The sequence below is a fragment of the Branchiostoma floridae genome, chromosome 11 (assembly GCF_000003815.2).
Source record: "Branchiostoma floridae strain S238N-H82 chromosome 11, Bfl_VNyyK, whole genome shotgun sequence".
Classification (NCBI taxonomy): Eukaryota; Metazoa; Chordata; class Leptocardii; order Amphioxiformes; family Branchiostomatidae; genus Branchiostoma; species Branchiostoma floridae.
In genome coordinates this window covers 20450996-20461126 of record NC_049989.1, presented here as the reverse complement: position 1 = coordinate 20461126, position 10131 = coordinate 20450996, and the positions used below count along the sequence as shown (strand labels likewise).

The window sequence follows — 10131 nt, the reverse complement described above, 5'->3', positions numbered from 1 at the left end:
AATATGCAGTCCTTAAAATACACCAACTTACCTCCTGCATGAACCAGTGAGGTTTAGAGGTCATTTCACTTCGCTATATTCGTCTATAAATTAGACAAAAGACCAGAGAACGCAAATCTATCGACCAAAATCTCCGGAAGTTTCAAACTGCCGCCATCAGCACATGAGGCTTAGTGAAAATAGCCGCCGGTGCGTCAACCTCCGATTCGAGAGCTGCTGATTCGTCGTCTGAGCATTCGACCATTCGTCTGGTACCTCGTTCCATGATCTTCCATGTCTTTCATGGTATATTGTTCCGTCCAAAAGTTAACAACATAAGAAGTTGAATTGTATACTAATCTGAACATTTTGGAAGATGCATATTTGAAACGTTTTGCCAAAGGGGTATGTTTTTTAAACCAAAGTTTGTATTGTTCAACTAAGGCTTTAATAGGTCACATTTCCAAACCGGGGCAGCTTTTGAGAGTGAAAAGAATGGTATAAAAGACATCAAAATACACAAAATGGCAAAATAAGATTATGGGCATGATTTGTGTATATTTCTAGGTATAGATTTTCATTTTTTAAATTTTTTTTTAAACATCCCGGCCGGGCACCGGTTCGGAAATGTGACCTAAGCCTAAAGCGGATTTTCAGTATCTATCAAAACGTTGTTTCAAATCTCCTACCACAAGCAGATCTATTAAAGGTTTGATATATGATTTGACCTCTGACCTCCACCCCATCTCTTGACATATTGATTTTGACCTTGGAACGTTTTCGACATATGGACATATGGACAGTATGGACACTGATTATGTTTTGACGCACCGGTTTTATGTTTTCTGTACTGTATGTTGTCCCTGGGTGTTCAAAGTTTGACTGATTGTTACCACGTTTTTGTCCTGTATTTATTATTTAACATGTATGTTTGATGGGTTCTTGGAAATCAACTATGCACTGTTGTAGGGGCTACCCATCTGTTTAAAGATGAAATAAATGAAATAAAAAAACGACCTTGCTAATACCCGGTGTTTTTGTTCTGTTTTGCAACATTCCGTACTCTTTAAAGTGTATTTCGGACAGAACAGTTCCGAGGCACCTTATATCTTCTTGGCAATCTGGAATCTTAGAAATGCACAAGTGGGTCAATCAACACCGTAAACACCGTCTGTTAGTTTGCAAGCTAAAAATCAACCCAGGCGACAATAACTATCATTATCAAATAACTCACAGCTTGTTACTTCCTTTGCTGGAATCACGATGCGCCATTCATAGTGAAGATATATTTCTTCCTTGGCCACACTTTAGATGGCACAAAGGCAACCTCGTCCTCGAAGATACTTAGTAGCTTTAAGAAATAAAAATGACAGGTTAAAGATCGCATAAAATGTAAATCTTGTGTTCCCATCTCAAGTCATTCTCCTACGCAGTGTCTCCAGCGTTTCCTAGTGCCGTTGGAGACACTGCTTAGGAGAATGATCGCAAGTTAAGTCAGATCCGTAAGGCCCCGAGAGACTCAATAAGGAATTATCGACGAGTTTTTTTTTCTTCACCTTCTTAATAAGACGTTTTAGTTCGTCCGGGACCGCATGGTTTTATCACAAGAGTTGTCTGGAGAATAAATGACACCCCAAATTAAAACCGTCTTCCTTTTATTGGTCTTACTAAACTACCGAACAATTAGTCAGCTGTCATGCAGGACATCCTTTGAAGCGCGGACTAAATGCTCAATAAGAGTCTTTAAATTGTTTCAAATAACAGCTATTTTGCGGACCGTTTCATTATCATACCGTAAACCCGTCGCTTGAATGGAAAGCACTTGTCGCGGAATGTTTTGTTAGTGAGGAGTAAAGAATGTGCGACATGCAAAATGAACACGACACAAAGGTATGGAAATTACAGCTTTGGGGACAATTTCTTTTTCTTATCGTCGTCCGGAGTCAGTCGTAAGAAGGGAGAGTCTCAAAGATGGAGCGCGTATTTTCTGCTCCCGACCTGCGCCTAGCTCGGGCCACAGGTGTCAGATCGCAGGTGAGTTCTTTGTTGTTGCTCCGAGCTTTTGTCTTGAAGGCGTGCCTTAATCGGCATTGTGTCAATAGTGTTGGTTCAACATTTGGTTAAAGGAGCGTTTTATTTTCCATGCCCTGACCTCTCTCCGTGTGTGTACTGTGTTAAAGGCCTGCCCGAATGAGTGGGGGCGGAGGCACTACCACTCGTCGGCTAACATGGCGGCCGCGTCGGGCCCTGACGGGGTGGATTTTCCGGAGGAGCTGCGCTGCCCGGTGTGTCTGGATGTCTTCTCGGAGCCGCTGTTTCTGCCCTGCTGTCACAACCTGTGTAGGGAGTGTGTGAGGGGGTTGATAGAATCCCGTGGGGGTACGGCCTACGGCGTACATATGTTCCCCTGCCCGGAATGTCGATACGATGTGGTCGTTCGATCCGTGGACTCTCTCCAGAGAAACCTGGTGCTACAGCAGATGGTGGAGCGGTGCAAGCAGGGGAGGCTGGCGGCGCAGTCCTCGGGGGCACACGCGAGGGGCCCCGAGGTGCCCACCTGCCAGGACCACGCTGACGAGGCCCTGGAGCTGAAGATGTTTTGCGACCCCTGCGAGCGGCCTGTTTGCTACAAGTGCATGGCGTACGACCACAAGAACCACACCCTCTTACAACTAGAAGACGCTTGGTCCAGAAGAAAGGTAACGTCAACTTAAGAAACCCGAAGCGGACTTTAGAACTCTAACCTATCCAGTCTTGCTGACTCATATTGTGACGCAGCCCTTGACTAGTGTTTTAAGACGCCTTTTCTTCTGGGAGGGCAAGTTGCACGATCTTCAAGATTTCCGGTTTCCAACATCTGCTTAGAAATTAAGGTGAACTTGGTGTTTGTGGGATATACTTCGTATTTCTTAGCTGGTCAAGAAGGTTTTGTGTTTGAGGGCTCCAATTTCACAATACCGTAGCTAATTTCACAATACCGTACAAATCTGGACGCTTGTTGGAGATTAGGCACTCATCACCCTTAACTGTCAGCTGATTCAATATTTACTCTCGGCCTGCTTTCTTTAAGGACGCGTTCACAAGAAACATCGAGATCTTAAGAACAAAAACCGAGAGTGTGGAAAACTTTATGGAGAAGTTACGGACCATCAGTGAAAGAGTAGAGGTGAGTACACGCAACGCTAGCCTAGTTCACCTTTATCCGGATATCCGCGGGCTACCCCGGCTATATCCGATACAGGGTATTTAGGGATATCAAATCCGACGGAAGGGAGGTTTCAAACGGCAATATTTTGAGAATTTTGCAATTTGAAACAACCGTTCGTCATATCCCTGAATACTGTTTTTATTTGTTTGCGTATCTTAAACCAACGTATATAAGCTTCTTTATTCGCATCAGTTTTGGGTATCCGAGAAGATGTCATCCATATAATCAAAATCAGAGTGGCCTTATACTAATACATGCGAACACAACCTTATACGGTACGTTCTTTGGAAGAGATAGTGCAGGTGTGTTGCATTTGGGAGCACCTGTCTCGGAGCTATAATATCCAGGGTATAATTATGACACCTCTAGGGTCGTAACACGCATGTTGATTGTTATCTTGTCTTTCGACAAGTGTCGTTTCACGTTTCGTTTCTTTAGGCGTGCAATTTACATTTTTCTTGATGCTGTATTAGTTTCAGACTCTCGATCTTTCCGTGTTACCGGTACCGCAGTCGATCGTAGACTCCAGTTGACGTTTTAAATGTACTATTTCTGTCATGGCAGTAGAATGTTGGTGAACTGCAGCAAATAAAAGTCTTAAGGGAAACAACAAACACAGAATTCAACATCTTGAACAGTCAAACTGAGATAAAAGGTTTCTTTTGAGAAGGACTTTTTCATATGTTCGATTCGAATCGCTACTCTCGGAGCTCCGTGGGTATTGTGCACGATTCGAATGGTGATATTTTGGCAACACCGCTGAGGCGGAGCCATTTTGAGTTATAGGAAACTACATGGTAAACGTGTGAAACAATCTGCTATACTGAAAGCAAACTATACCGTTGTACAATCATTGTGTGGAATCGAACATTATAAATCTGTGTAAGCAAAAAGGTGTCGTCGTGTTGATTACAGACAAACGCATCGCAGCGGAAGCACATGGTGACGGAGGGTTGCGATGCGCTCATCTCCGTCATCCAGCAGCGGAAGAACGCCCTGCTGGACGAAATCTCGCGAGAAGAAGACGAGAGGCGGGAAAGTCTGGACCAACAGATGACCAGCTGTACTCAGGAGCTGGACAAGGTCAAGGAGGTTTTAGACACAGCTCAGGAACTCCTGGAAAAGGGTGCCCCGGCGAAATGTCTTCAGGTAGTTTCTTCAATCCCTCACATTTGTAAGACATTTCTTGAACAAGACGTGCTTTAGCTGACTGTTTCAATCCTATCGCATCGGTTGCAATATTACAAATTTTCTGAAAATTGTTGTCTTTGATCCCGTGTTGAAAATGCCTGCATCATAAGTATAACACACGATGATATTGGTTCTCTCTCTTCTGTCATTCCAGACTGCCAAGACACTTAAGGACCGGTAAGTTATTTTCACATGTTTTGGAGAGGAAATGCCTTTCGAGAGAAAAGGTGAACGAGTGCAGAGAGAAGAAAGTATAAAGAGAGGAAATACCGTTCGAGGCAGGAAATAATAGTGTAGAGGGAGGAAAGTCAAAGTCAAATATCTTACGAGAGAGGAAAGAAAGGTACAGAAATGTTTGGAGAAGGGAAATGACTGACGATGACCGATTTGTCATCATCATTGGTGAACACAGGGCAACTTACTGGACCAGTTATATATTGTATAAGGTGACTTGTTGACATGGTATACGCACTTTTCTTTGTTTTGTTAGTGAAAGGCCAGGCCACGGATTAGTTTCTGTACTGTGCATTTACCGTTACCTTTCTGTCTGTATCACCAGGGTGAAAGGCCAGGCTATGGACCATTTATCCCTGTACCCCGTCACCAGCGAGCATCTGACACCGCTGGACTTTGACGTCTCACAGTACATAGACACACTCATCAGACTAGACTTCCAGAGAGGTAAGGTCACCTAAGTTATTATAAATCGGTATACTAGTAGTCTAGAACCTTGCCTGTTTCGCAGAGAAAAAACTCCAATACTATATAGTTCGCGAGCCTTTGGTCCATTTAACACGTTTGAACAATGGTGTACCTATTGAATGTTAGCTATTGCTTGCTTATTTCGTTATACAAATACATTGTATAAGTATTAGTATAATGAAGTTTCTTCACAAAAATGTTGTACCTCCGCAGGTAGTCCAGAACCCGAAGTTGTAGAGGAAGAGAACCAGCGTCAGTCTTTAGCGCAGAGGCTGCCGGGATTCTTCAAGAGAAAGAGTCGAAAAGGTAACAAACCTCTATGGTGCTGGCTCAACGGGTGACGTTGTACAATTCGGTCTTAATCTATTCCATACATTCATTCATTTAATCATTCATTTGTTCGACCAAAGTCGAATCCGACGCGCCGCTTTCATTTGTGTGACTCTGGTCCTCTTTCTTCCTTACTGCTTCGTTCACCATCTTTCCCTCACCCATACACTCTCTAACGCATACACTCACTCATGTACACTCAATCATACATTCACCCACCCACCCGCTCATTAGCTTATTATTAATGAGCAATTGATCTGGTCTCAATCATGATGTTTCTAACTTAGGGAGAAGAGATGTAAACCCTCGCCCTGGAGTGGCCTTCTGGCCTTCCGTGAAGTGACTTTCGGATCTTGTTATGCGGGTGGTGGTTTAGGTAGAAAAAATCCTCACTCACTAATTTTCTCACCCACTCTCTCCCGTTTTTTTAAAGGCGTGGGGCTGCAGTTCGAGCTGGACCCGAAGACGGCACACAAGTACATCCGCATCTCCAACAACAACTGCACGATGAGCTACGACCCGGACAGCCTGCCGACCCGTCGCACCTTCGATACACCCCACCGCTTCAGCAAGCACAGCATCGCGGTGGGAGATGTCAGCTTCTCTAGCGGTATTCACTACTGGGAAGTAAGTGTGTGTGTGTGTGCGTGTGTGTGTGTGTGTGTGTGGGGGGGGGGGGTGGGTGTGCGTGCGTGCGTGCGTGTGCGTGCGTATGTGTGTGCCGACACGCCGAACCGCTTCAGCAAGCACAGCATCGCGGTGGGGGACGTCAGCTTCTCCAGCGGCATCCACTACTGGGAAGTAAGTGTGTGTGTGTGTGCGTGTGTGTGTGTGTGTGTGTGTGTGTGTGTGTGTATGTGTGTGTGCGTCCGTGCGTGTGTGTATGCGACCCCGACAGCCTGCCGACCCGTCGCACCATCGACACGCTTCAGCAAGCACAGCATCGCGGTGGGAGATGTCAGCTTCTCCAGCGGCATTCGCTACTGGGAGGTGAGAGTTTTTGTGTTTGTGTGTCAGTATGTGTGTGTGTGTGCGTGTGTGTGTGTGTGTGTGTGTGTTTGGGTTTGTGTGTGTGTGTGTGTGTGTGTGTGTGTGTGTCTGTGAGTGTTTGTGTTTTGCGCTAGAGTGAAATTCAATGAGAAACAATTGTATAAAACCTCTTGTAAGAAAGACTCAGACAACCTCGATGACGATTAGGCATCCAGGTAAATCCACAGATACAATGATCAGTGACACTATACCGAAAGGTGGTAGATGCTAACTGAAAAGTCTGACAGTTTCTAAAATCATATCCAGTTTCTTGAGTGAAGGAGGCTGTGTGTACATTCGAGCACACCGTCCAACACCGAAGAAAAGACGGGGTTGACATAGATTACCTGGCACTTATGACCCGTTGCTTCGGTCACGTGGTACCTACGTCACGTCCCGAAAGCTGCAGTGAATGGGGTCCATCCCGTTAGCCGAAAATTTGGGCAAGTTTCAACTTTCGTTGGTGTCGGTTGGATAAAGTTTAGTGTTGTCAAAATTAGGCTATTTTTTTAGCCTGAGTACCATCCTCACTGGTTGACTTTGGCTCATACTTTCGCTTGCTAACCACATATTAGCAAGCAGAAGTATTGAGCCAAAGGTCACTACGGAGGATGGTACTCAGGCTAACTATCTTAACCTTCTACAGGTGGACGTCTCTCGAAGCATCTTCTACCGCGTGGGCGTGGCGTCCGACAAGTTCCCGCGAGACCAGGCGCTGGGCGAGAACGAGACGTCGTGGTGCGTGGACCGGTACCTGCACGAGTACTCGGCGCTGCACGCGGGGGTGGTGATACAGCTCTCACTGCCGCCCGTGCAGAACAGGTACAGAACTACAAGCAGTAACTTCTAGTAGTAATTTAATATGTGCTTCATACATACAGAGATAGCGATACAGCTCTCATTGGCGCTCACACAGAACAGGTAAATGTAGAGGAAGCTAAGGTACTGGTGGCTTTCTGAGAAGTTGCCCTTTCAAGATTAATTAAAACTAAGTAAACCTTACCCCTCAAACCTTGTCGAGCACTCATACCACGGAGGTTATATGTAGAAGAAGAGATGGCACAATCACTCTCCTTTCAACGATGCTTGCCTCTCAGGTATATGAGGTCCCGACTTTGGTGGATATTGATAAGTTTTTATACTCTATGATTATGTCCCCAAATTTGAGCTTTGTGCCATTTGTCTCGGTGAGGCACAGAACGTATTGATCACCTCTCGTATACTATATGCATACTTCTCATATGCCATTTCCACAGGGCAGTTGGTGTGCTGCTGAATTACACATCCGTATTCGTTCGTTTTTGATCATTGTAAAATACAATTTTGCAAAAAAAAAGAAGATATCTATTGGAGTTATGGGGTCTCCGAACTCTTGTTGTGACCTGTACTAAGTCCAGTGCGGCAATACGCAATAAATTTCTTCATTCATTAACTCTAACTTACCGCCTCCCTAGGGTTGGCGTGTTGCTGAACTACACAGGCGGCACGCTGTCCTTCTACAACCCCATGAAGAAGGAACACATCTACACGTTCCACGCCAAGTTCGAGGACCCGGTCCGACCCGCCTTCGACGTGGGGAAGGGAGAAGTCACCGTGTACACCGGGCTCGCGCTGCCAACATATGTCTGCAAAGGGAGTTAAATATAAGATAGTAGATTACTCTTCCATGAGTGAGAGAGAGATCGGCAAAAGACCTTGCACTAATGGATATAGGTTTAGATTTCTCATAAGCTAAAGGGCACAACCCGCCGTACGTGCAATTTATCTGTACGTTTTGGAGGAAGGCCACGTCCGCCACGTATTTCTGAATTCGTTCAGGCTGTACGGGGCAGGCGCGTCGCCCGTACTGGCACGTACGGGGGCGAATCCGCAGCCCGATGGCACACAAAGTTTTGCCTGCACCTAACGTAATACGGCGTGTCTGCGGGGGAAGACATCGGGCTCCCTACGAGTTTGTACGGAGGCAGTACTTACCACTTACGGATTCCAAAAAGATTGCCAACGTTTTGGTAAGTACGGCGGGTTGTGCCCTAAACTTTATTGATCAACAAAGGAAATTTAAAGTACATGACGCAGAATTGATGCACTCCAGCAACATACTAGACTAAGTATAAACATTACCTCTGAAGAACAAAAATTAAATCTGTCAGAGACTTTAACTGTTGTTACAATAACAAGAAAATCACAGAAAATGGTAGGAAATGCTTTGGGTAGTCCAAGATGGTATAACAAATTGTCAATTGAAGGGTTTGGATATTGAAAATCGTACTTTCCCAATTTGAGACTAGCAATTCCAACACTATCATTGCAGCTGCGGATGTCGATATGAAAAAGAGTCCTTTATACCTATTGCACTGTCCTAACCAACGTGCTCGTCTCCTGGCCGGATAGACGTATTTCAATTCTAGAGACTGACAGTGCTACTTACAGTATCACCTTACACTCCCTTCTAAAACCGATACAACTTTTTTGTGTATAAGTTATGTTGTGTCATGTAGTTTTGTCTGAGTGTCAAGTATGGCCATGGTGTGTTACGCCGAAGGGCGGTTATACCGGCTATATAGATACAGATACATATACAGATACAGAAGAACTGTGAGTCGATAAGGACCACATGGAGAGTAGCTACAATGCACATGTTTATTGTTGAGCTAATTGTGGATCTGAATTAACTCAAACTCAATTCAATGGTTGTGATAAAATAGACTGGACATTTGGTCTAATACGTGAAATATTTCTCAGGGCTTTATATTACAACGGTGTTAAATCATATATCGATAGATGTTTATTGATCATGCTTATAACAATCATAATACCACTTGTACATAAAAATAAAACATGAATGCTTCAAAAGTTGTGTCTTTGATTCTTATCTGGTCATAATTTCTTTGTTCGAAGAATAAGAAGCTTATGCATGCAAAGTTGAATAAGATAATTGTTTTGTACCGAAACTTCCGTGTCAGTTTCAATTTATTTATCTATTTAACCAGGATAAACACATCACCTAATGTTTTTTTTTCATTGTCTCCTGGGGCGTGGGGGAGTTGGAGAACCTCGACATAGAATGAAAAACAGTTTCAAAATAGTATAAACCCTGGACGATTAGCTGTATGAACCCTGGTAGATTAGCTCAATCTGAACAAAAGGGTATCTCAATAAACTCAATAAAGTAAAACATTGCAAAAAATAAAATCAATGGTTAACTAAAATAAAACGGTCATACGTAATTAGAATCGTGAATAACTAAAAACACAAAGAACCCAAGAACCATAACAGGTCGTTAAGACATCATACCATCCTAGTAACAAAAATTCAAATAGTATTAGTGGATCAACGTTTACTTAAAGTAACAAAAACTTGAGTTTGAATGCTAATGTGTGCCTGATTGGACAGTGTTTATCGTTTGATTACTATTGCACATTTGTCCAAACAGTTAATGATAACAAATGATAACCAATAAATCAACTAATAGAATTCGAAGGATTCGTCGATTTATGTTCCCAAATACAAAATATTTAAGATACGTCTATGAAGTATGGAGTGAGATACAAGAAAAATACAATGAAATGCAAGAAAAAATACCATTACCTGTATTGCACACTTTAGTGTGCATTCAAATGTTCATGACATTATACACCATTTTCTGATCACTATCAATATATATAATCTAGACTGGAGATAAAGTTTCCATA

The 10131-nt window shown here is 43.6% G+C and overlaps 2 protein-coding genes across 2 annotated transcripts in view; one reads left to right on the top strand and one right to left on the bottom strand.

The window, feature by feature from the left end:
• Positions 1-201, bottom strand: part of LOC118426276 (nucleoporin NDC1-like) — a 16760-nt gene extending 16559 nt beyond the window's left edge. The window contains exon 1 of the mRNA XM_035835572.1: positions 32-201. Within this exon, the coding sequence (XP_035691465.1) occupies positions 32-64 (33 nt within the window). The 5' untranslated portion in view covers positions 65-201. The remainder of the gene's footprint in view (positions 1-31) is intronic.
• Positions 202-1678: 1477 nt separating this feature from the next.
• Positions 1679-8219, top strand: LOC118426733 (E3 ubiquitin-protein ligase Midline-1-like). Its single transcript, XM_035836285.1, has 10 exons — positions 1679-2013; positions 2160-2678; positions 3050-3145; positions 4103-4336; positions 4533-4555; positions 4938-5059; positions 5294-5386; positions 5844-6037; positions 7086-7261; positions 7894-8219. Exons 1-10 carry the CDS (start codon positions 1951-1953, stop codon positions 8078-8080), a joined length of 1707 nt encoding a protein of 568 aa, XP_035692178.1. The 5' UTR covers positions 1679-1950; the 3' UTR covers positions 8081-8219.
• The last annotated feature ends 1912 nt before the right edge of the window (positions 8220-10131 follow it).

What these genes read in the sequence shown, in the direction of transcription:
- LOC118426733 (XM_035836285.1), top strand. Translation starts at nt 1,951, where the DNA reads ATGGAGCGCGTATTTTCTGCTCCCGACCTGCGCCTAGCTCGGGCCACA. An exon ending in GCCAAGACACTTAAGGACCG is followed by an intron (nt 4,556 to 4,937) that starts GTAAGTTATTTT and finishes CTGTATCACCAG; the next exon opens with GGTGAAAGGCCAGGCTATGG. An exon ending in CAGACTAGACTTCCAGAGAG is followed by an intron (nt 5,060 to 5,293) that starts GTAAGGTCACCT and finishes GTACCTCCGCAG; the next exon opens with GTAGTCCAGAACCCGAAGTT.